At 41.7% G+C, this 27,383-nt stretch overlaps 1 protein-coding gene across 5 annotated transcripts in view; it reads left to right on the forward strand.

The window, feature by feature from the left end:
* NCKAP5 (NCK associated protein 5) overlaps nt 1–27,383 on the forward strand; it is a 1,086,741-nt gene that overhangs the window by 951,477 nt on the left and 107,881 nt on the right. For all 5 annotated transcript variants that reach the window (XM_047772074.1, XM_047772077.1, XM_047772075.1 and 2 more), the window contains 5 exons: nt 1,040–1,141; nt 7,336–7,524; nt 13,396–17,153; nt 17,857–18,034; nt 25,316–25,391. In XM_047772074.1, coding sequence (XP_047628030.1) covers nt 1,040–1,141; nt 7,336–7,524; nt 13,396–17,153; nt 17,857–18,034; nt 25,316–25,391 — 4,303 coding nt within the window. The remainder of the gene's footprint in view (nt 1–1,039; nt 1,142–7,335; nt 7,525–13,395; nt 17,154–17,856; nt 18,035–25,315; nt 25,392–27,383) is intronic.

Raw genomic sequence — 27,383 nt, forward strand, 5'->3', positions numbered from 1 at the left:
ATTTACATCCCTGCTGACAACATGGTGGGTCTCTTGGGACAAAGTGACCCTTGGGCAATCCCTGCACACTAAAATGAACCTAACATTAATCAGTGGCAGAGAATCAATCTTTCCCAAATCTGCCTAAGTGTACAGCAAGACCTTTTCTGGGAGGAAAAAGAATAGAAAAACTTTCAGAGGTGAGGGAGGCATCTTGGCCACATTATTTACTTGCTCGATTAGACTTTTTAGTGTCTGAAGTCACACAAGTTATAACCAAGACAAACCACGCTACAGGTACCATTTTTAAAATGTCATCAGCCTGGCAGAAACATTAGATGTAAATCATGAGTTTTATTGTATTTGCAGTTAAACAGATCAAATTTAATGTCCATAGAAAAACCTTAGTAATTAGGATAAAGATTAATATAGTGAAATGTCCCTGGCTTAGCAGGCCACCCAAGCAAAGCTAAAATAAAAAATTGAGCATATAACCGAAGAGCATGTGAATATTAATGCACAAACCCTCCAAGTCCCCAGGTCCCTGATGCAATTATTTTCTATTCACATTAATTGTTCCTAACAGATGACATTAATGACTTTGAGTTAAAATGTGTGCAAGGGAAGATTTCACAAGATCAATGCTATTTAGAAATCAGGTCACTTTTATGATTATTTGCTCAAAATTTTAACCACTGTTCAACATAATAAGGTTAACATGGTGATGATTTTTTAATGTGACTATCAAAAGTTAATTTTTCAAACTAGCCAGTAAATCTATTGGGGTATTTACATGTTTCTTGCTATTTCTTTTTTCCCCGCTACGTATTTGCCAACCCATGTTGACAGACTGTGAAAGTGTGATTATTGTCTATAAGCTGCAATTTGCACATGTATATTTATAGAACAGGGATCAACTCCAATAAACTTCATTGAGTGAGGATATGTGTTATCTAATCTAGAAAGGGCAGCTCTTTTGAGATTTACCTGTCCAAGACAGGATTCTGAAGCAAACAATTTAAATCAACACTGTTCAAAGTTTCTGCCTCTTTTTACCCAGAAACTTCACTCACGCATCTTAGACCTTTCATCCGGGGATTTGCTCTCAGATGTGGAAAGAAGCCGAAGTCTGACGCATTCAGGAGCTGATATTGAGACGCATGTGAGTTTATTTGTTGCCTTCAGAACACTTGTTTAGGTTGTTATTTTCCTTCCATCAAATATGATGTCACAAGTGAACCATGAAGTGCATCTCTGAAGCATTTTCAGGCAGATAAAAATCTTTTCCTTTCTTGTGTTCTCTGAAATTCAATATCATATCCCCCAGCTGAATGAGTAAGAAGTAAGTGTCACTCTCACCAAAAATATCATAAATCTTGCCTTGTCCCCAAGATACCTTTTTGGGTATTGATTACATCTCAAAGTCTCTGAGAAATGGTCATGGAGCTTTTTATTAAAGCCTGTGTCCCATATTACTCATCCTACTTTTATGATATATTATGTATGAACTTTTAAAAATTCATGGACAGTGCTTTTTTTTTTTCCTTTGGCTGGGATTAGCTTTGTGCTTATTTGGCAAAACTTTAACCAGCGTGGTTTTTAACTCTCACTGACATAAAAAAAGTAACTTGAAAAACACAAGAACCAAATAAATACATAATGAAAAATGTTAGGCTTAAAATAGTGACAGATGAACCTTTGTGGCTAACTGGCCTTTTATTTTACTGTATAATTTTCTAAGTGTAACTAGGATAGTCCATATCAAAGCTAAATGTTCTCAAGTTAAATTGGAATTAAATTTCAGTGGAATCTTGTTGCTTTAAATATTCATGAAGACCTTAAAGACATCCAATGTATAATATGGCTTAAAGATCAGATTTTTTTTTTTTTTTTTAGGGTCACAGGTGCAGCATATGGAAGCTCCCTGGCTAGGGGTTGAATCGGAGCTGCAGCTGCTGACCACAGCCACAGCACCATGGGTTCTGAGCCACATCTGTGACCTACACCACACCTCATGGTAACCCCAGATCCTTAACCCACTGGCGGGGCCAGGGATCTAACCTACAACGTCATGGATACTAGTTAGGTTCATTTCCACTGATCCACGATAGGAACTCCAGGAATTTTTTTTTTTTTTTTTTTTTTTTTTAGGGCTACAGCCGCAGGATATGGAGGTTCCCAGGCTAGGGGTCTAATTGGAGCTACATCTGTTGGCCTACACCACAGCCACAGCAACACAGGATCTGAGCTGCATCTGCAACCTCTGCCACAGCTCACGACAACACCAGATCCTTGACCCACTGAGCGAGGCCAGGGATCAAACTCACAACCTCATGGTTCCTAGTTGGATTCATTTCCACTGGGCCACAACAGGAACTCCTGAACTCCAGGAATTTTTTAAGTTGCAGTTTTTATCCAAGTAATTCTTGCCTTTATTTTTTCTCTCTGTTTCCTTTTAAAACTAAAATTGTGGGGTTTGCCTTTTTTTAATCGAAGTATGGCTGACTGACAATGTTGTGTTCATTTCTGCAGTCCAGCACAATGTTGTGTTTACTTTGCTGTGTATATATTTATACACACACACACACTTTTTAAATATTCTTTTCCATTATGGTTTATCATAAGACATTGAATATAGTTCTCTGTGCTACACAGCAGGACCTTGTTCGTTATCCCCTCCATGTATAAGAGATGTATAACAGCTTACGTCTGCCAACCCCAATCTCCCTCTCCAACCCTTCCTCAAACTCCTTCCCCTTGGCAATCACAAGTCTTTTCTCCTTTGTCTATGATAAAATTGTGGGTTTTATGTTGCATTTCTTAGAGTAAGGATGTTAAAGCATATGAGTGCTTCAAGGTGGTAATCTAAAATATGCAATGGGAAAAAGACACTTTGAATAGGGCAAATGGTATATTTTGCCAAGTAAACCAACATAATTAAGATAATGTTGCAATGGAAATCCACTATATCTTTCAGCAAAGAAGAATTTTCATACTAATCATTATCTATCACTGATTACAGCCCTTCTCAGGAGGATGCTTGGTGGTCTGTATACGTCCAGGAGTACTGCTTATTGTCAAGCACCTTACCTGCAGCACAGTGGGCAGGACCTGGGCCTGACATCATAATGATGTATTGGCTGGGTGACCTTAGGCAAAATTTGAACACCTCAGTGCCTCAGTTTCTCCTTCTGGAAAATGAAAATAATGCTATTTCTGTTCAATTTCTGAGCTGTGTTGAGGATTAAATGATATAGTATATGAAATGTACAGAACACAGTGCCTGCTGACAATTCAGGGCCATAATGCAGTCTCTGCTGCTCTAGCCCTCTTCCATTCTTAAATAGGTAGCCCCATGCTACAGCCACAGAACACAGCAAAGATAGAGAATGAGAACTGAGAAAAATGTCTACTAGTGTCTCTCTCCAGAAGGTCATGTCAATGACCCCTGGAAATGAAGTACACCACTTCTGGCTATTTCTCATCACAGTTCCCAGGTATGAGGGTCAGACTCTGATGGCATATTAAGAAGTATAATGCAGAGTCCCTTAGGGAAGCTGTAAAGTATGATTTTGTTGAAAAGCCAAGATACAGGCCTATTTAAAAAGAACATTTTTAGTAATAGTAACAAAACCTAAAAGTTACTAAGCTTTACTATTACTAATAATTAGTAAGCATCACTAGGCATGCCATTCCTAAATGCCAGGGGCTGTTCACTCTTCACATTGACCTTATGCAGCAGGTGCTTTCATTGTCTCCATTTAGAAAGAAGGAAACTGAGGCACTGAGGGGTTGAGTAATTTCCCCAAGGTCAAAGAGTTAGCAAGTGAGAGAGCCAGGATTTAAACCTTGTAAATGGCCTTGGGGTTCAAGTGCTCAGTCATAGAGCAGTTATTTCTTGGAGCAGATAAACCTACATGATAACCATGTGCTGATGAGGGAAGAAACTGCAGGAAAAAGGAGCTCATTTTGCAGCCATGATGTCAGAGATTCTGGGTCCCTTCTTAAATTCCATCATTGACTGTCCAAGGTTGGGGAAAGGTGAGAGAATTTCCTAGCAGAGAGGACTCACCACAGCCTCTTCTTTGCAAGAAATGACTCTTTAATCACCCCCCCCCCGACACACACACACATATACCCACACCCTCTCCCCAGCACACTGCCCCCAAGGGAGGGCTCAGACCACTCCCTCCATCCTGCTCAGCACAGCCCAGGTCGGACCGGGAGATACACAACTTGCTACCAAATAATTCACATGAGAGGGGACCCTCTCTCATAGTTCCTTCTAGGCTAGGGGCTTTGTACTCAAAGCCCAGACCCTGGACCAGCAATATCAAAGGACCTGGGAACTTCCTAAAATACTACTTCTCAGACCCTACCTCAGAATTACTGAATCATAATCTACATTTAAGAAGATCCCAGATAATTTATATATGCATTAGATTGTGAAAATTTAAGTGTTCCAGCTTTGAGGACACTTCTCTACATAACAGTTCCCAACCCCGCCTCCCTCCGCATGACATTGACAGGCCTTCCCCACCTCCCCAAAATATCCTCCATCACATCTAGGCATCTCAAGGTCAAGGTCAAAGGAGAGGCAGCAGCAATTCCTCCCTCTGCTAGCTCATCTTCTGAGTTGTGGTTTCCTGTCATCCTATTCTATCATTTCTAAAGATGTGCACACATGGGCGATGACTGGGCAAAGAAACTTATTTGTTAAAAAGAGGCCTGGGAATTGGTTGAGATGGAAAAATAGATGTAATTTTTGATAAGTGAGGTGGGACAATACAGGTGAGAAAACAGAGGGAAATTACATACAAGCCTCAGTATCTTGAGGAAAGGTAGCATATAAATGGTGATTGACTGCCATGCAGAGTGTGAAAAAGACCATGGGAGAGTTTTAGATATGATGGCCTTGCAGGACACAGACACAGTCTCTCTGGTTAGGAGACACAACCAGAGGTAATCCTAAATAAAAAAACACCACCATGCTTACTCAAACAACAAAATATCAAAGAATGGGACGGAGCAAATAGAAAGCACAGAAGTAGAAGTGGCTCATGATGTGATATTTCTGAAAGTCCGTTCAGGGCATGTTCCAGATGGGAACAGTGGCTGGAGCCTAGCTGCCTTGCATTCCTGTGTGATGATACCATTAGTTGAAGGCAGCTGTCGAGATGCCAATATCAACACCCCTTCCCTAAGTCATATCCAGCAATAAACAGGTCACAAATCAATAGATCTTGCTGAAAGCTGGATTTTAAGACATCTTTCTCCTTTCAATGACATTTAGAGCCAAATTTTATGAGGAAAAATAGAGTAGTAAAATTTCTTGGCGTTTTTAGATCACTTAAAGAGATTATTATGCAGCAAAAGTGAAGTATCGATAGCTAGGCAGATACCTGATATTGAAACTCTAACATTATTAAGCATTATGGATATTGATTAGAGAGCAGATGAAACATGCCCTCTGTACTGATGCAGGGATTCCATAGTCACCATGAGCACTCCCAGAACAACATTACCTTCCCTCCCCAAGCTGGTGTTTAGTCATCGTCAGCTGGAATTGCATTTGGAGACCAGCGATAAGTACTCAGGTACTAACAGCACCCATAAAGTGTCAATAAATTGCATAAGTAAGAGCCTTTGCCATTCTGGAAGTGACACAAAGACAGATAGTTCCCCATCAGAGTTTCTGAAACAAAAGCTTTAATAGATAGGGAACAGGAATGAGATTGTAATGGAGAGCTTCCATTCTTGTGATCAGGGTGCCAAATTTATTCAGCCTGTCCAGTTAGTGGAGTTTCATCGGTTACGTTAGGGACCTATAATATGGCTGTCAGGATGTGCTGGGATGTTTACAACTTTGTCCCCTGTGCCTTAGGCAGACCCACAGAATTCTAACTACCTGAATCCCGCTTTGTGGGACCCAGAGCTGTTTGACATAAGAATCTTCACCATTTGGACAGCCAACTGATAGGAAAACTCCTGATCTCTACAATGGAGCATCATGATTCCTGGGCTTGGTGTTCCACTAGAATACATGGCTTCCTGGGCATTTCGTCTCTGACTGATAATGATGGTAGCACTGTCCCACCTACCCTACACAGGAAAACCATAAGATCTATGGACGTTAAATGCTTTCTTTGCTCAGTATCTCATATTTGGTGGTGCGTGTCACCTGAGATCCAGGTCCCTAGAACTCCAGTCTAGTGTGCATGCTTTTAAACCCTTAAGTCAAAGATACTACTCTGTCTTCTTCCTTTTCTAGCAGTAGAGTCATACCTTGATACTGATCTGATCCTTTAACCAATATAACTGGATAAAATGGAAAACTACCATTGTTATAACTCTGCCTAATAATGTTGGCAGCTCATAATAATTGAGCACCTGCTTAGGCCAGATCCTGTGCCCTCTGTGTCTATTAGAGAACCTTACTTAGTCCTTGCAGTGAAGACAAAACGAAAGGCAGTATTATCATTATTCACTTTTTTAAAAATTAAAGTATAGTTGATTTACCATGTTCTGCTGTGCAGCAAAGTAACTTGGTTATACATATATATAATTCCCTCTCATACTATTCTTGATCATGGTCTGTCCCAAGAGATTGGATATAGTTCCCTGTGCTAAATGGTAGGACTACTTTGCTTATCCTTTCTAAATGTAATAATTAGCATCTACCAACCCCAAGCTCCCAGTCTATATCATTCCCTCCACCTCACCCTCCCCCTTCCCCTTGGCAACTACAAGTTTATTCTTAATATCTGTGAGTCTGTTTCTGCTGTAGATAGGCTCATTTGTGTTATATTTTAGATTCCACAAATAAGTGATATTATATATTTGTCTTTCTCTTTCTGACTTACTTTACTTAGTATGAGAATCTCTAGATCCACCAATGTTGTTTCAAATGGCATTATTTTGTCCTTTTTATGGCTGAGTAGTATTCCATTGTATGTATGTACCACATCTTCTTAATCTATTCATCTGTCAGTGGACATTTAGGTTGTTTCCAAGTCTTGGCTATTGTGAATAGTGCTGCAGTTAACAAAGGGGTGCATGTATTTTTTGAAGTATAGTTTTGTCCTGATAGATGCCCAGGAGTGGGATTGCTGGATCATAGGTAGTTATATATTTAGTTTTCTGAGTAACCTCCATACTGTTTAAAAAAGAAATGTAGCTCTAAGAGGCTCAGTCATTTGCCTGGGCATGTTAGTCAGAGGCAGAGCTGAGATTTGAACCCCTCATCTTGTCAAGTGTCTGTGCTTCTAGCCACAGTGCCTACCTCATTATGATGTTGAATTGATACTTCCTCTCCCCTAAGTAAAGTCCTAGCTCAGAACTGTCCTGCTTTTTCAGGAATGCCAGCTAAACTCAAAACCAGGAGCCCCTGCTTTGAAATGCTCTGGCATAGGGGTTGCCATCCCTGGTCATCTCTGTCCTCGAAACAGCTGCAGCAGCAGCGAACTATCTCTTTCGAGCACCTGCAGCGAATACTCCAGCAGCTCCTCCTACACATGGCATGATGGGAAGAACGTCAAGAAAAAGGTAAGTGTCCTTTCTAGTCACTCCAGCATCGGAGAGAACCAGAAAAGGATTCTCTTCTGTGAGGAAGGTGGAAGGTGAGAGGGAGGCTAAGGAGAAAATGACTGTTTGCTGAGTTTTTATTCCTACATGCCTCATAAAACCGTAATGGAAGATGCGTTTCACCCCATTACATGGAAGAGAAACTGGCTCCAAAAGGCTAAGTTCAGAAGTCACACAGCAAGTGAGGAGTGGCATGAAGATTTGACCCCAGGTGACCAGGACATCATATGAGGGAGTTTGGGAGAGAAAAATATTCCCTTCTGTGCTTTGGTGGAACCACCAAGTTCACAGATTTCTATCAGGTTGGAAGTGGAGGCCTGGCCTAATGGAACTGACCATACTTCAGACTAACTCTGACATTTTCAATTAGTTTTATGGATATTCTTCACTGCTGTGATACTCAGAGAGACTTGTTAATGTCCACTGCAAAGGAGGGTGAAGGAGGCCATGTGACAAGCCATTCCAGGCTAAGCATCCCATGAGAACTCTAAGAGAATGTTTTCCTCAAGAGAATAGGGAGGAGTTCCCATCATGGCTCAGTGGAAATGAATCTGACTAGCATCCATGAGGACACAGGTTTGATCCCTGGCCTCGCTCAGTGGATTAAGGAACCAGCGTTGCCGTGAGCTGTGGTGTAGGTTGCAGACGTGGCTCAGATCTGGCTTTGCAATGGCTGTGGTGTAGGCCAGCAGCTACAGCTCCGATTTTACACCTGGCCTGGGAACCTCCATATGTCATGGGTGTGGCCCTAAAAAGACAAAAACAAAAAAGAGCGAGAGAGTGAGAGCGAGAGCGAGAGCGAGAGCGAGAGCGAGAGAGAGAGAGAGAGAGAGAGAGAATAGGGAGAGCAGTGCAATCTCTCAGAATAAATGGCCAGAAGTTTTGCAAGTATCATTAGCTTTGTAGGAATTTACTTTTCAAAAGTACCATATATTGTAGTGACCTCTTCTACTCAATGCAATAGCCTCATAAAACACTAATTGGCTATAAATTATAGGGTGGCACAGTAGAGAGAGAAAATGCCAGGATAGGTGACAGGCACTGTGGCTTCAGTGAAGGTCGGGCAAGTCTCTATTTCATTGCCAAGAGTTCCTTTACCAGATCTTAAGTAACCTCTAGGGCTGAAATGACTCCTATCTGCAAAATAGGATCACTCAGACTAAAGATTCCTTCACGATTTGAATAAACATCTTGGCACACTGGTGTAAGCCAAGAATCTGGGATAGCTGTTTTTGCAGCTTCCTAATGTTAAAGAAAAGCAAAGAGAACAGAAACCCTGAATCAGAATATCTTGGGGTCATTTTTCTGGCATTTGTCTAAACTTTATGACTTCAGAAGTGTAGAAACCAGGGAAATTCCATCACTGCCAAAAAATTGGGTGAGGGGGGAGGTTTGTCATACTCTAAACAAGAACTCAGAAGAAAACTTCGAGCTTGAATTTAGAGCTTATTCCCTTGCACTCAGACATATAATGCAAAGTGCAGAGCCTGGAGTATTAGCAGAATTGTTTCTTCCAAGGAGCTGTTCGGAGTGCTGAACAGGACTGCTGGGGACCTGGCCCTTAACAGACTGGAAATATGGTCCAGAGGGATGTTCTCTCTCTCTCTCTGAGTATAGCTGGCTCCTAGAGCCCATTGCTTAGCTCTTTTCATTCACAGCTCTCTAACCTTTTTTTCAGCTGAAATTTTTCCAGTTAGAGCAATTCTTGATCTTCTAAGGACATTTCTTCCCTGAAAGAAGAGAAAAAAGATTCTTAAGACACTTCATACACACTCCATTAGCCATCATCTGGAGATTTAACAGTGTCCCATTTCAGAATGGTCATGGGGTACCAGCATGCCTGTCACATCTCACAGAGAAAAGTCCTACATCTCAGGGACACAGCAAACTAGACCCAGCCCCATGAAGATATTTTAAATTGATATTAAGGAACTTCTTAAGTTCTTACCATGTACAAGGTACTCATTTAATATTAACTTACATAATAAACTCACACAGTATGAATTTGAATGTGACTATAATATTAACTTGCATAATAATTAATATATGATCCAATGTCTCTTTGGTAGTTCATAGGTATTTTTTCTCTTTTTTTCAGTGGTCACATCTGTGGCATACGGAAATTCCCAGACTAGGGATTAAACTAGAGCCACAGCTGCTGACCTATGCTACAGCCACAGCAGTGCTAGAACTGAACCACATCTATGACCTATGCTGCAGCTTGCAGCAATGCCAGATCCTCAGTGGGTTCACTGAATGAGACCAGGGATTGAACCCACATCCTCACAGACACTGTTGGGTTCTTAACCCACTAAGCCACAAGATTAACTCCTATAAGTATTTTTTAGTATTATTTTGTATAGAAACAGAAAGGAAGCCTGCATGAAATGCACTAGCCTACCCTCCATGGAGGAATCTGGCTGCAATTAATGAGTCATTACCATGTGTCCACTTTGTCAGCCCTTCACAAGTATTAGCTCATTTAATGCTTGTGTTAGCTTATTAAGAATATTCTCCTGTTTCTCCCATTTCATGGAGGAGTAAACTGAAGTTTTGAGAAGTTAAATATTTAGCCCAATATCTCATAGCCAATAAGTGGCAGAGCTGGGTAATTTGTTCCAGAACCTTAACTTGTAACCATTCTGCTAGACTGACCTTGTTGAATCAGCCTAGGACTTGGAGGAGTCCAATTGTTGGGATGGATTGTTCCCATGAAAACCAAGAAGGTCTTTTCAAAAAGCAAAAACAAACAAGAAATATGTAAAACCGATAGCGAGTCAAGAAATAACAAAGAACTATGAACATTAAACCCAGGCCCCTGTCTTATCAGCGGTATCATTGCACTGCTCCCCAGAGCAACTCTCTCGCAACTTTTCCCTGCAAAGAATGAAGACGCCTGTGGGAAATGCCAGCTCCCTCCCACCCTCTCCCAAAAAGGGATTCATGTGCTCTTTTTTCAAGTTTCAAGATTGTTCCCAACTTTCCTCAAGTTACTAAATACCGTAACCTCCGTGGAAAACTGATTGAGGAATGTGGCTAATCTCACAGGATGGGAAGCCTGGGGCCTGGGAGGTTTGCAGCCCTAGGATGAATCAGACCACAGTATGCGCAGGCTCTGAAGAGGCAGAAAGGAGGCAGAGGACCGATGCTGAGCACATCTTCTGTGGCTTGAACAAATCTGCCCTTTTCAAGCTCTTATGGGGGACTCTTGCCTGGCTTCTCTTCTTTATTGTGAACGTGGCATGAGGACCATGGAAATTCTTAGAAACCAAGCTGTGGCAGTCAGTTCACCAGTCAGTTTCTAATGCCCTGACTCACTAATGGGATTCCTTCTGATTCCTAAAGGAGTTTTCATTGGCACAGTGGGAGAGGAGGGGGCAGGAAGAGCATGATCAAAATAGTATCTATCCACAGCAACTTCTGACCCTGGAGAATTATCTAAAGAGAGTATATAATTGGACTTAAAACTAAATCGGCATATGACAAAGAAAAAACAAACAAATAAGACATATGGTTGATAGCAAGGGTCATTTTCATGATGGAGTCTTGGAAATAAGCAAATGCTCACAGCTTACTAAAAAGCCAAGACTCCAAGGTAAGTTTCTGGCATGGAGTTGACCTCTGCTTATGAGCACATTGGTGAGTGTTCAAGTCCCAGGGTAGCTAGTATGCAGGTGCCAGTGGGAGTCATCCATAAGCCACCATCTTAGCCAAGACTGGTACAGAGTGTACATCTGAACCCAGTAGATTCATTCATAGACATTGTTTGTCATTAATTCTAGACCCTTTTTTTAAGTAATTAGGTCAGGGCCTCCCAGGTTCCCTGAGTGCTAGTTTGTGATTAAATTCTGCAGGTTCTATTTAAAAGAGGTATGGTGGGATAATCTATGGTCTCTGTTATGACTCTGATTCATATAGAGGGGAGAACAGAGGCTAAGTTTGATTCCAGAGGTATAGCATCAGCATTAAGTGCACAGTCCCTCAAGCCAAACTGCCTGGGTTCAAATCCCCACATAGCCACTTCAGAAATGAGTCATCAAAAGGGCCTGGGAAACTGGTGTTCAGTCCTTTGCTCCAGCTCCTCCTTCACTGTGTGACCTCCAAAGGACAGCTCTTGCAGAATCTCAATTTCTTGCCTAGTGAGAAAGGACTGATCATGTCTCCCTCAGGGTATTGTTTTGAAATTAAATCATAGCCCTGGATAAATGGTTGGTCCATAGCCGATGTTCAGTCAATGTGAATCTCCTCCTCTGCCATTCTGTTTCTTGTTAGCAATCATTTGATAAATATGAATGTCTAGGTAGAATTCTGTGTTTTTCTATGTTGTTTCTTGATCACTTCTCCAAAGGAACACTGGTATTGGGGAAAATATGAAGAACAGGAAATTGACCTAAGTTTTAGGTGAATCATTGCCATGGATTCTAACAGCAAATGCCCAGCTGTTCTATGTATGTAAATATTTCATAGATGTTCACTACCTATAAAATGAAGTCATGAAGCCACATGACATTTGTTAGAATGGAAGGACAAAGTTCCCATTATGGCTCAGCTTGTTAAAGACCTGACACTGTCTCTGTGAAGATGCCGGTTCAATCCCTGGCCTCACTCAGTGGGTTAAGTATCTGGTATTGTCAAAAGCTGAAGCATAGGGTGCAGATGTGCCTCAGATCTGGTGTTGCTGTAGTTGTGACATAGGCCTCAGCTGTAGCTCTGATTTGACCCCTAGCCCAGGAACTACCATATGTATCAGGTGTGGCCAATAAAAAAAAAAAAAAAAAAAAGAATGGAACGGCTCATAAAGGCATGGGCCAACTTCCCACTTACTCTCTTTATCTCCCATATACACAATGTGCCTTGTTGTCTTCTTAAGTGTTCCTTAAGTGTACTTTTCCAGTTTAGGTGTTTGCGATCTCATTTCTTCTACCTGAAAAATTACTTCCCCCACTTTTTTTTACATGTGATTTTTTTGATGGGATTTTGGGTTCTTTCCAGCCTTTTGCTGCTATTTGTTTGTTTGTTTGGCTGTAGCTTGATGTGGGATCTCAGTTCCAGGTCCAGGGACTGAACCCAGGCCATAGCAATGAAAGCATCAAATCCTAACCACCATACCACCAGGGAACTCCCGATTTCCTCCACTTTTAAACTAAGTCAAACCTATTCACTTATCTATCCTACAAAAAGAAAGAAAAGGAAAGGAAAACTTCCCTTATATGCTTTTTGTGGTTTATCCAAATAGAGGCATGGTCTCCCTCCTCTGAAATGCTGGAGTACCTACTGCATTTGGGCTTCTCATTCGCTCCCTTGACTGATGGTTACTTGAGCCCAAATGCTGGGTTGCCTGATCCTTGAAGGCAGGGTCCTTGTCTTATGCTTATTTTTATCATATGCTACTTGGCTTAGGACCCGGCAAAGTAGAGAGATACACTACATAGTTAATGAACTCATTTGCACTAATTAATGAATAAATGCATTGTATATATTAGTCAACCACTAGAATGAATTAAGTCTAAATATAAATTTGTCATCCAATTCTCATTGTGGCTCAGTGTGTTGAGAACCCAGCATTGTCTCCATGAGGATGTGGGTTCGATCCCTCCCTGGCCTGGCTCAGTGGATTAAGGATCCAGCACGGCCACAAGCTGTGGTGTGGGTCACAGATGCAGCTCAGATCCAGTGTTACTGTGGCTGTGGCTTAGGTCTCAGCTTGAGCTTTGATTCAACCCCTAGCCTGGGAACTTCCATGTGCAGCAGGTGTGGCCATATAAAGATTTTTAAAAAACTGTGATCCACAGAGCTCAATTATTTCTAATATCTCCTCTTCTTTCCTAACAGTCATCACAAAATTGGGACAAAAGATTGAGTATTGACTCCTCGCTCCTGAGTGGCTTCGCTAGTCCTACAGATGAACTACCTCCGACTCGTGTCAAGGAAAGCCACATTCTGGAAGGATTAAGAAAGCTCCAGAAGCGGAAAGTATTACTTGAACCCCCATCAGTGATAACCAAATGGGGTTATAAAGATTGCATGAACTCAAATGAAGGAATCTATTCTCCAGGAATTAAAAGTAGCAGCCTCAAGGAATACGCCCCCTGCAAACCCAGGGACACGGGCATCCCCTGCAAGGAGCCCCAGCAGGCATTTGTGTATGACACAGATTCTCATGACGATGCTGAGGAGGACCCTTCCTCCTTAGCCTCGCTCCAAGCTGCTCCAAAGCAGAGCTGCAGGCTGCATGGTTGTAAATTAACCCACAGTGTTTCTGACAGTCTCTTTGGCTGGGAGCTGAATGGCAGACACTGTTCAGAAATCCCTTCCTCAGTCCACCCCAGGGAAAGGCCTGAGAAGCTGACCAGTTGCACCTCCAACAGTCCCTTGGAGCAGAAGCTGTGGGCAAGTGCACAGGGGCCTCAGGTATACAGAGGGAGGGGCCCCCAGAGCCAGGGCTGCCTGGCTCTCAATCTTCAGCTCTCGGACACCGATGACACTGAAAGCCTGGATGAGCTGCACATAGCGAGCAGTGATGAGAAAAGCCCTTCAGACGTGTCTTTGATGGTGGACACTGACAAGTCCACGGAGAACCTGGACATCCTCATTAGAAAATCTCAACCTGGGTCTCCTGAGGAGGAGGAGGAAAAACAAGTGCCCGTCCATTTAGAAAGCAGGCCAAAGACGTTTAGTTTCATCAAGCAGCAAAGGGTTGTAAAAAGGACTTCCTCGGAAGAATGTATTACTGTCATATTCGACGCGGAAGATGGTGAGCCCATTGAGTTTAGCTCTCACCAGACTGACATTGTTACTGTTACCAGAAAGGAAATTTCCATCAATCAGGGCCCTTCCGGACCCCAGACAGAATGCACTGAACTTTTACCTCAGGGAATTGCTCATTTCCAGCCAGGGGCTGCTGGGAGAAATTATTCTTTCTTGAAAAAATCTGAAGAGGAAACTGAGAAAAACATTCCAAAAGATGAAGCTGATGATGTTGCCATGGCACCCACTGAATCTTTCCGCCCCAGGACAGTGACACAAAATACTCAGCGACAAAGACTGGCTAGACCAGCACACGCTACATCGTGCCAGAGTAAGTCTAAGTCCCCTGGGTCCACGGGCATCTACCAGAAGAAAAGTCTGACAAAAATACCTACCAGGGGCAAGTCTTCACCTCAGAAATCAAAAATAATGGCGCCTGAAGCCTCTGCAACAGTCCCCTCAATGGGCCCAGTGATTCTTGAGAAATTGCCAGCTCCAGGGAAACTCTCACAGTTCAAAAAGACTGAAGGCCCAGCACTCCTCTTTGATTTACAGCCAGAATCACACATTCCAAAACACCATACCCAAGCTCCTCATGGCTCCAAAGTGTCCAGCAGAAGGCACTGGGTCCAGTGCTCCAAGGGTCAGGTTACAGCATCACAGTTGCTGTCAAGGCCCCCCACGGAACTGAGGGAGGACTGCGAGCCCCCAACGAGGGATAAACACTGTGACCCGGGACCAGAGGCTGGGGTGAAATCGCCCTCCCCCCCATCCCCTCCAGGCAGGTCGGTGTCCCTCCTCATCAGACCCAGTTGTGACTATTGGCCGCCACCTTCATCCACCAAGCCTGAAACCAGGGTCCCCCAGGAAACAGCTAGAACAGGATTTAAATCCCCTCCTCTGAAAGGATCCTCTGGTCCTGTTATTTATTTTCATCAGACCATGACAGAAGCGCAGGGGAAGAAACCTTCTGTGGCCTTCAAAAAGCCTGTCTTCACTCCCGCTCCGCCCTCTGCAGAAACAGTGGTCCAAGCCAGATGCTCTGCTCACACCCCCTCCAGCTCATTTGCTGCCATGGCCCCAGGGCCCCCAAAGGTCTCTCCAAAGAGAAGTGTGCCCAAAAACCCACCTCACCCAACACTTGGGACCACACCAACAGACACAGGGTTACGAACTCCCAGGAATTGTCCTTCCACCCACGAGCTCCTGGAAATACCATCCTCCAAAAGCCTATCTCCAGGAAAAAAAGGACAATTGAACAACAGTGTCTCCACATCACCCAAGCCCTCCCTATTAGGGGTAAATGAGTCACCATCATCTCAGGTTAACAGTCCGGCATCCTCAGCATCCTCCAAAAGCCATAACCCCCCTCATGGTGGTCCAAACCCCCATGAAAGAGGACTAAAAACTCGCCTCCCAGTGGGGCTCAAAGTTTTCATGAAGTCTCCACAGCTTCTCAGGAAAAGTTCCACGGTGCCAGGGAAACATGAAAAAGACAGTTTAAATGAAGCCTCAAGAAGTTCCGTGGCTGTGAGCCAGGCTAAGCCAGAGGCCTCCAGGAATCCCAGCAGCCCTGAGATCACAGGAGCTGAAAGAAATGTGTCTCCATTGGCTTTACAAGCACAAGGTAGTGTGGCCGGAGGGCTTCCCTTGGACACGGCAATGGTGGAGTTGATGGAAAGTGGCAGGCCTGGGGCCGATGGGAAAGATGGGGTAGAAACCAGGTCGGTGAAGATATCCCTCTCCTCCAGCAAACCACACCTCAAACCAGCTCTAGGCATGAATGGAGCCAAAGCCCGTAGCCAGAGTTTCAGCACCCACTCAGGAGACAAGTCCCCCACACCCCCCATGGAAGGCCCTGGCAGAGTCCGAACTCAGATTATTACCAATACAGCTGAAAGAGGCAGTTCCCTCACCCGGCAGAGCTCCTCGCCGGAAGGCTCACCCCACAAGGCCACGTCTGCCCCCACATCCAATGATCTCCCCAGCACTGGGAGGCCCCCAGGGCACCCCTCCTCCAGGCACGGCTCCCTGGAGAGCACAGGCAGCTCCAGCAGCCAGCATGGGAGCCCAAGCAAGCTGCCTTTGAGGGCCCCTCCAAAATCCGAAGGGTCCCTTGCCCCACCTGAAATGGGAGACCCGCAGGCCTGTTCCCACGGAGAAAGCCCCAGGTTGCCTGCACCTGAGGAACCAGGTGGTGACCGTTGCAGGTGCCCACCTGCCCCACGAGACAACCCTCGAGCCCTGCAGAGTCCTGGGAGGACACAGCCTCCCGGCAGTTTTGAAACAAGCAGGACCTCCAAGCTAGAAACTTCTGGAAAGGATCCAGACCCTTCTACAACCAGGACTGGTGTCATGAGCCCAGAAGCCCCCCTCTCACCCACAATCGAAGAAAAGGTCATGTTGTGCATTCAGGAAAATGTGGAGAAGGGCCAAGTGCACACAAAGTCCACCTCTGTGGAAGCAAAGCTGAAGCCAGGGCCTTCTTTTGCCAGCTGGTTCGGTTTTCGGAGGAGCAGACTGCCAGCTCTCAGTAGCAGGAAGATGGATGTCTCCAAAACCAAAGCAGAAAAGAAAGATGCAAAAGGTTTGGGGTTTGGAAACAAACAGCTAAAATCAGAGAGAAAAAAAGAGAAGAAGCAGCCTGAGCTCCAGTGTGAAATGGAAAATGAACTTAACAGGGACATCGAGTTGGCAGATGGTCCTGAAAGTGGTTTACAATGCAGAAATAACCTGAAAACACCACCAGACATTTATGACCAAATGAAATTTGAATCAAGAAATAGACCCAGCCCTGTTCCAGGTTCAACAAAAGATTCCTTTATGACAGAACTTCTGAACAGGTAGCGTATTGACAAAAGGGGGGGTGGTTTAAAGGGTGGTATGCATAGTCCCCCTCCAAGGAGAGTTGTTTGTTTCCTGCACAATGAGCACCAGTCAAGCATGTTTTTCATACAAGCAGAAAGGTATAGTAGCAATCTTTTATACATTAGCCAGAATTTAAACAATGAAATAAAAGTTAGCAATAAAATGATAATTTAGTCCATGTTACTTTGTTAACCAAACCAATGGTCTTTGAAATTAAAGAATGGTAAGTTTTATCAAGGTTGATAGAAATTCAGCCTACACTGGAAACCATGAATGTATGCACATGGCATGAAATGGAAGAAAATTACACATGCATTTTCAAGTATGCTGATCCCACTGATTGTACTAAGCAAACGGATGCTGAGAATCTTTCCAGAGGTAATTACATTTCCAGCTGATCTTAAGCCAGAAGTATATTTAGCAATCATTCTTCAGTGGTTTTGGGTTTATCCCCTCCATCTCACAGGCCATCATAAAAATAAAATAAATTATTGTATTATCAGATATCTGGAATATCAGATAAAGATTTGATCAAGGCCAGTGGGATATACTTATCACTCAGAGGTTTAAAGACCAAGAGATACATGGAGGTTACTTTACACATTAAAAGATTGGGGAAAGTAGAGTGATCAAAGAAGAGCAATGTAATTTATCAGAGGAATCACCTTCTACCTGCAGAGTTGATAAGAAAGCAGCTCAACAGACGGAAAGTGGATCAAATAATGTTTCCTGCAGAAGCATGTTAAAGGGCAGCTCCCAGGGCCCCTGTCTCCCCAGCAGCTCTGTCAGCACTCAGGGAAACCACAGGAAGAGCATCAAAACCAAAGCTGATATGGACATACCGAAGGGTTCCCTGGTAAGTGCTTCACCATCCTGGTTGTCAAAGTGTTAGGTTCGGAGATGGGCTGGTTGGATTCTGCCTTTCTTTGGCTGAGGAAATATATAGGTAAGAGTTGACAGGGGGAAAGCAAAAGAGAAGAAAAAATCTTGGTGACACTGTAGCTAAATGATGGCAGCTAGATTGGAATGGGCCTCACTCCCTTCACTAATATTGCCTCTGTAGCTCTCTTTTCAGAATGATGGTATAATCACGGTGCAGACAAAAGATACTGCTGATGTCATCTCCAAATTGTATTCCTGTGCTGGGAATTTGTTTGGGTGATTATTTCCATCATTTCCAGCAATGCAGAATGGAACAGAGGTGATTATAAAAAATAAAAGTGCAAAACAACTTAAGAGAATATTAGCTATTTCGATGATTTGATTTAAGAATTTTCCCTTTTCCCCTAAACCTATATATACCAATTTATCCTACCTAAGACAGAAGGAGTTAAGACTTAAGATATCCTTTGTGGAACTTGACTCCCTATCATTTAGACTTCTTTTAATTATAAGGTCCAGAACTCAGGGGGCAATTTCCTTTAGAAAAATGAATAAAGGATATTTCTCTATTTCCCCAGGATATGCTAGCTTCAGATAATATTTTTGTTTTAAAATTACCTTAAATTGCACTTCCTCTCTGCCTTCTTTCTCTTCTTGTGTCATTGATATGGTGATGTTCATTGTCCCTTGACACAAATTTTAAAGCACTCAAACAACAACAACAAAAATGCTCTTTTCAGAATTATCAATCCATATATTTTTGTACTCTAATAAAATAGATTATTAAAATATACTATGTGCTACCAGTTTCCTAGGGAAAACCTGAAATATGAAGTCATTATTCATTTTTTCTGGAGTGGTTCAAGAATAAAGGAGATTTTAGAAATAGTAGTGTTTGACATTATTAGTTATTAATTATTAATTTAATCATTTATTGTTGCTTAGTGTTTCTTAGTATTTCACTTGAATTTGAGACAAATGCAACATTTAAATGCTTTTTTTTTCATATAACTCCTGACTCCAAAAAGCTATACGTTTTTTTTAATCAGATACTCTGAAATGATATACAGACTATGTAATTGGCAAAAGTTGTTTGTTTGTTTTTTCTTTTCCCCCATTCCTGCTCTGGCTTCTATGGTATCATTCCTTCTTGAAAACATTGATGCCCCTTGCATTATAAAATCACAAATTATCAGCATAACTCAGGCTGCCCTTGTAGTGTCTCCGAAAGAAAAGAGGGAATAAATGTGTGGAAATGTGCAATATGGTGGAAATTCAATCTGACTGATCTAAAACTTTGATAGCCTGGCAGAGCCCCTTATCAAAGGCACTCAATTTAACTATGCCCCATTTAATATGGCTCTGACAGCTTGGGGTATAGTTTCACTGCACAAAAGTACCAAAAAAAAAAAATCTCTGTTTAGCTTTTACAATTTCAGTTTTACTTTCTTACTGCTAAAATAATTTTCTGTGCTTTTCCTCTCTCATTTTCAGTCTTTTACAAAGTGGCACTATGTCCTTTGGTCCTTCCAGAATTTTGCAAGAAACACTCTGATTGTTTCCTGTGAAGTACAAAGATTCCCTAACCACCCCAGATATACATAATCAATATGGCTGTGCTAGTTTTTCTAGTTAGCTGCAAGAGGAAATTAGTCATGCTGGGAAGCTTTCCATGTAGAAGAACATTATTAACCGAGATAGTTGACCAACTAGTCATTTTTTCAAATGTAAGATGCAATGGTGTTTTTTCATCTCTAGAGACTGGTAAAACAGTATCAGTGAAAACCTATTTATTATATGTTATCAGCCTTATATAGGAAGGAAATTAGATGCAAAATAAGATAGGGTCTAATACCATAGCACATGGATGTGAATACCCATGAACCCTTTAAAATTAAGAGTTTAAGGGAATTTTCCCCTCCTGGGTCTCAAGGTGAATTTTCTCTCTGCTTCTTTGAAAATGTGTTGCAAAGAATTCTTCTCACAGTAATTATTTTGGATGAAAACAATAGCTGTGCTAATACATTATATATCACACCTTTTTCCTGAAAAAAAAAATCACTGTCCAAAAATCTTAACATATACCATCATCCTTTGCCCTTTACAAACTAAAACTATATGTAGTTCTGAGAGTCTTAAGGCATTTTGATTATTTTAATCTATGGTGATTATAATAGAAAGATTATTTCCATATATATAACAAGTCCATGTGTGTAACACACCTCCATTTAGTTCGCTGGTAACTGCATATCCATTTTCAAGAATGCCAGATGCATTCTAAAATATGTATAGATGTGCCATTAACGCCTTACTGAATTAAACCTTTTTCTCTTTCCAGAGCCTTAATTAGAGGCTTATATCCCCATTGACACCATCATTTCCAGACCACTTAGCTCTAATTTTTGTGTAATTTAGACAAGGGCCAGGTTACTTAGTACTTTTACTTAAATTATATAAAATCATTATAAGAGGGGAAAAAGGCATCCCCAGATAAGATTGCATCAGTATTGAGTAAATAAGTCAGAAAGAAATTCACTTCCCTTGCTATATTGTAAGTCCTTTCTTCCTGTGGATTTGGATCATTTTCTGAAATGAAAGGTCTCAAAGGAAGACAACTCCAGCTTTCTATTTAACTGTCACTGGACAAAAAAATCATTAACAAAATTAACGAGATCATATACCTTCATAATGCAATGGGAAGAGATGGCCATTTTAATATGGGCATTTTCATTTAAATTATGAATATTCTCTTCACCCAGTGTCACATAGTCTGAAAAAAAATCACATATGCTAATAAAAAAAAGTATCTGATACAATCCCCTTAAAATGGTGCTCTGGTGATGAAGTCGCATAAAATAGTACAATAATTACACAAATTGTTATCATCTTATTAAGTTCTGCAAAATTTTCTAATTTCCGCATCTTCAACTGAACAATTCTGTTCTAAACGCTATTTGGATGCTAATTAGAAGCAGGCACATTTTGCCCTCCTCCTGCAAAGTTTTCTAAATGACTGAGTTTTCTAAAGATAATGCCTGCCAGGAGCTTTCCCTGGAAAGACCACTTCTCTCGGTCTCAGAGGTTCATCATGTCCTTTTCCTTTTCAATGACCTTTAACATGAAAATATTGTTTTCTTGGGGAGCAATTCAGGTTAAGATGATTCAGAGAAGAAATACATGCAAAATTCCAAATGAAGGGTGTCTCCAAATATTGAGTTTAATTCTGCAATTAAGTATATATTTTTGTCTAAAGTGAATTCTTTTCTCCCCACTCCCCGCCCCCCCACGTCCTTTGTAAGCTCCTTCCTCACAGCCTTTTCTAATGGGAGAGGTTAATAGAGTAGAATGGGCATGGCGACATTTAATGGTTAGAGACTGGTATTTAGTGCAGTTCTTGTCTACCACTGTAGAGCTCAAAGATGAGTAAGAGCTGGAAGTGAACCATTAGAAGATGGCGCAAGTGGAGCTCCCGCAGCGTCTTAGGAGTGCTGGGACGCGGATCCAATCCCTGGCCTGGCAGAGTGGGTTAAAGATCCGGTTGGTGGTGCCGCAGCTGCAGCTTAGGGCGAGACTGCGGCTCCAACCTGATCCCCGGCCCAAGAACTCCAAATGGTGCAGGGCAGCCAAAATGAAAAAAAGAATATGGCTCAAGGACTTATGGCAAAGTGAAACCAAAAATAGGCCACTGTTACTTCCTATGAGTCACCTGCTACTTCTTACCAAATAGGATAATATTACTGACATTGATTTGTATCTGTTCCTGGTAGAGTGATGGCTGTAAATATGCTAAATCTTTCTGAACCAGACTATTTGATTTTTGCGACCATCCCCACCTGTGAAGTGCTCTGTCAGATGAAGACAGTCCCATCTGCACCTATATTGGGCAAATTCTTTTTTTTCTTTTCTTGCTTTTTGGGGCCACACCAGTGGCATATGGAAATTCCTAGGCTAGGAATTGAATCAGAGCTGCAGTTGCTGGCCTATACCACAGCCACAGCAACTCAGGATCCAGGCTGTGTCTGCAACCTATACCACAACTCAGGGCAACGCTGGATCCTTAACCCACTGAGAGAGGCCAGGGATCAAACCCACATCCTCATGGATACTATTTGGATTCATAACACCACTGAGCCACAGCAAGAAGAGAACTCCCCTTGGGCAAATCTTAATCTTGAGCTGGCAGCCCCTCGCCCCCGGGAAGCTTCCACACCCTTTCGCCAACACCCAGCTCTTGTGTGATCAAGAGTAAAAATTAATTTTAATTTCAGCCTATGAAAAATATAATTAGCAAGGGGAATCTGCTGCCAAAATAAATTATGCCCCTCATTTCCATAGGCAAATGGATTTTTTTAATTACTCACCACTTTGCATTGAAATCTATTTGTATGGATAATTAGAGCTGACAAGTCTGCCATTTAAGACACTCCCCCACTTTCCATTCCTTTGTTGATTCTTCATCCCCTTAGAATTCAAAATTTCCCCTAGTGGGTCATCACTCCTCATGGGTCCTTAGCTCTGGGGAGCTGAAAGAACTAGCGGCCCATTTCCTCTGATCAATATCCAAGAGGCCAAATTTAGAATTTGCCGGTAAGCACTCAAAGCCCCAGAAAAGTTCTGACAAGGAGCTGATGGAGAGGACCTCAAATGGTTTTTATTTTTCTTCTTAAATAGGATAATTGGAAAAAGATGGTGAAGTTCCACAGAAGGCTTCGGGGGCAAGTAGGGAAATGAAGCAGTGTACTCAGACACACACATACACATACGTGCACACTCACATACACTGGAAAATTTTTGCTACTCTTAAATAAAAGTATAGTTTGCATGTATTTGGAATACTGCCTACCTATCTCATTGCCAGACACTGAGAAAGATATAATGGTTCTTGGAAAGGACTGGGAAGAATGACTGTGACAACATGGCACACTCTGAAAACTTGAATCACAGACATGAATAGGGGTCAGAAGTGCCCACTCTGAAACCGGAATCCTGTCCGAACCTTGAACAGATTACCAACCCTCTGTGGAGCCTCTTTTCCTGTATCTCCAAGATGAGAACCTTGTTCTAATTATCGGGTTATTTTGCTCAGAACTTCATAGGCTGATGGAGAGGATGATTCACCCATGTTCCAGCAGGTTAACACAGCACCCTTTCAAGTTTAAAACTGGTTAATTTAGAAAAACCCAAAGGAAATACTCTTTTACATAACAGGTGTGGGAAGATCTGGAGCATACTTTCATAAGTGTTGGAACGGGCTGAATATATAAATAGATTGTCTTGATGTTTCTGTAAATGAGGAGAGAATGTACCTGTTGGATTCTTCATGGAAATTAAGATGCTTGGGGTATCCATGCTTTAGGGTTTCCTGTAGCCTTGTCACAAAGAGATCACTGAGCCCAGTGAACTCTGAAAGGCAGATAAATAATATCTTAATCTAGAGGATGCTCACAGAGCTTTTTGTCTCTGCCATCCATAAATGTGCACTCCTCAAAACACAAACTGGTTGACGTAGCCATCTTCCCCCATTCCCTAACTTCCCCCTCTGGAAGTGCTAACAAAGGAGGCAGTGCAAACACCAGACAGCTCATGGGGAAAGGAAGTGAAAGAGCATGGCCTGTGGATATTCAGCCCTTCACACCCTCTTCTTCTGACAGTTCAGGTTGCCATCTCCATACTCCGTGGAGTTTGCCATCTTTTGGCTCTCAGTATGTATGGATTAAGTACCAGTTACATTCTGATACTGGAACCATACTCATTAAATGTAAAAAATTGGTCTTATTCCATTAAATATAAAAAATAGGAGCTAAACAGTAGAAAGCTAAGTCTAGCTCAAGATAAGTATGCAAGCACATGACTTTCTCCATTGCAAGTATAAGGTAATGGCTTCTTGGCATTCACCTCGAGCCCTGGAGCAAATTCACTGACAACCTCTGATGTATCCCCACCATACTCATTGCATAGTTCACATCATTATCATTGGCTTCCCAGGTTACTGGCTGGGATGTATTTCAAAAGAGCCATTTAAGATCCTTCCACCAAGGATCACAAACTCTCTTGTCCTGGAATCCAAGTCTACACTGGCATAGATCAGTGTAAATTTGAGAATAACAACATTTCCCCCAGAAGAACACAACTCTAAAGCCAGATTTGCTATATTTGAATCCTGGTTGTACCACCTGGGCAATTACTTATCTTGTCTGTTTCTTCAGGGCCTTTACCTCTAAAATGATCTAAGAGTAGTGCTTGCCTCCTAGCATGACAAAGGATTATGAAAGCAAAGATTCAAGGAGCTTAAACAATACCTGCTACATAATAGTTATGTGATGGCTATTTTTATTTTATTGTTCTTGTTAATGATATTGTTACTTCTGCTGCTACAAGATTGGCAAGTAAGGGGCCTGAGTTTTGGTTCCAGTGTTGCCACTTACAATATGTTTAAGGAACCTTGCTGGATCTTGGGATTCTTGTTTGTAACATACTGTGACTTTATTAGATTCTTGCTCAAGTTCCATTTGGTGCTTCACCGTTCAGCATCTGGTTACTCTATCTGAAATATGAGGGGGATTTTTTTTTGGCCACACCCATGGCATATGGAAGTTCCTGGGCCAGGGATCCAACCTGTACCACCACAGAGACAACCTCACTGTGCCACATCAGGAACTCCCAATAAGGGCAATGTGTTTTGACCTGAAAAAAATCTAGATAAGTGTGTAACCACTTTAATTCACTGAGCACACATCATAGTCATTTCATATTTCATTCTGGAAAGAACAGCAGTAACAAAATAACATTTTCCTAGAGAGTTATACTCTAGGAGAGGGTCAATAGATCTAAGTATATTTCTTTATTCTCATTAAAATAACTTGACATGGGGTCACTGTCTCTGGAAGAATTATGTTTCCTTAGACTTTAATTTTTTCTAACAGTTCTGTGTTACTGATTTTGTTAAGTATTTAAAAAAACCAAAGCTGTGATCTTGAAAATCTTATATAAAATCAGGTATCCTTGCTTTCAGAGCTGGAGTTATACTTCTAAAAATACGGTCTTGTAGTTAAAACTTGTAATGAAGCCAAGTGATAGTGTGGGGAAAGGTGGAGTGAAGAAAATATTACACGTCTATGTACGCAAACACACACACGCATACATGCATGCTTGTTATTGAGTGAGTGTTCCAATATTCTGAGGATGGCAAACAATTAATTTAATGATCAATTTGATGTGACACATAAGAACTCACAGTACTTCCTTGTTACTACAGATAAAAGAGGCAAATGAAGACCTGCCAGAGGATGAAGACACAGTTGCTGATTCTGCATTTCAGAGCCATGCCATAGGTAAAAATTCACATCTCTACACGTCTTTAGCCAAGATACTTTCTACCTGCTCCCTTATTTCAGTCAGAGTAAGTTCCCAAAGACCATGTCTTATGCCCACCTCTACCAAGACTGGGTCTTCACTTCTCACATGTGCTTATCTTTATCTCCTTATACACTGGAAGCTGCCATCAAACAAGAACATCAAAAGCAAGACCTATGAAGAAAACATAGGTGTTTGCCAGGGAATGCAATACAAGCTGATAAGAAGCCACTGCTTGTTAATACAAAATGAAAATGATACTGAGGGTAAATAATTTCTCTCTGAGGAGAAAACCAACTTTAAATTGATCCGGTTGCTATAATCAACTCAGGAAGACCCTGTGCAACTACTACTTATTAGAAATGTGGAGGGATGGCTTTCTTAAACTGAATATTTTTTAATTGAGTATGTTTTACACATGGAACTGTATAGATTAAGTATATATGGCTTGCCCAAACCTCCAACTCCTTTTCATCATCTTTTCTGTTAGAATCCCACTATAGTTAGTCCTGTCTCAGAGATACGTTTGGCTTGTCAGCTATGTCCTAACATCTTACAGCAGCCTACATGGGAATAACTCGGGTTTCAACACAAAAGAATTCTGCTGACCTGTTTCCAGCAGCCCGAGGCAACTGGTAATAGAGTAGCTGTCTTGATCGTGATCCTTTTCAGGAGGTGGAAGGGGTGATAACTTCAACAGCTCTGGGCCATCTTGGACTTGCAAAATTAGTTGTTCTTCAGGCTCTAAAAGCTGGGAATGTAGGCACGCTGATTATTTTTATACAAAGCACCAAAACATGAGAGAATTATTTCTTCAAATCACATTTGAGTGTCGTAGGTAGTAGATAGTAAATAGTACTGAATATCATACTCTAGAGCATGACAGCCTCAGAGATTTCTGGCTTCTTGTACAATCAGTATTCACCACTCCTGCCCTTTCCATGAAGGACTGCAGCTGCCAACTCTCAGCATCTCACCACTCCTAGCACCATGTTGGTACATTTTGCAACCAATTTTCTAGCCTACACAGTAGTCCTCTTCCAATGATAATTTATAGTTTATCTCAGAGAGTTATTGTACACCCACAGCTTAATGAGGCTGGCACACTAGTATTATTCTTTTCAGTTCTAATTGGAAATACAAAAGTCTTCACAAACAGCTGAATAAGTGGAGTCTGAATGAGATGATTATTCCAAAAAGACATCCTTTAATATAGTTGTCAATGTAAAACGCTTAAATGGGTATCAGTTCTGCGTAGGTAGCTACTATGCAAGTAAAATATTGTTTAACAACCTTCAAACATGGCACTATGTAAAGCCCCACTGAGTCATCATTTTTCCATAATGAGGTGTTCTTGGGCTTGTACAATAACATATATAAAGTTAGAAGCTGAATTTTCTTCAAAAGAGCTATAGTAATCTAAGTATTTTTATAAACTATCAATTCTGATCTGTACTGTTTGACATGATAGCCAGAGTAACATGTAGTTATTACTTCAGGTTCAATTTAAATTAAACTACATACAATTAAAAATTCAGTTCCTCAATTACATTCACATTTTAAGTGCTCAGTGGCCACATATCCTATAGGGCATATGTGAACTTTTCCATTATCACACAAAGTTCTGCTAGAAATGGCTGGTTTAGATTATTCTCATAGAAATAAATTTCCGACAGTGAACTAACTTGACCTTTACATAGTTGTAGGTTCTTCTCAAAGCTCTATCTGAATAACCTGCTATTGGCAGCAAGTAATAACAAACTGACCATCCATGACTTAAGTAATAAACCCACCTAATCACCTTATATAATTAAAAGTCTAGAGGAAGCCAAACATAAAAAACGAGTAACAACTCAACAATGTTTTCCCTTTTTTTTTTCCCCCCTCATGCTTGTCACTTCTGGTTACAAATTGATTCCCACCACTCTGGGCATCCCAGCTGCATTCAGGACACAGCGTATAAGGAAAAG

The sequence above is a fragment of the Phacochoerus africanus genome, chromosome 3, assembly GCF_016906955.1.
Source record: "Phacochoerus africanus isolate WHEZ1 chromosome 3, ROS_Pafr_v1, whole genome shotgun sequence".
Classification (NCBI taxonomy): Eukaryota; Metazoa; Chordata; class Mammalia; order Artiodactyla; family Suidae; genus Phacochoerus; species Phacochoerus africanus.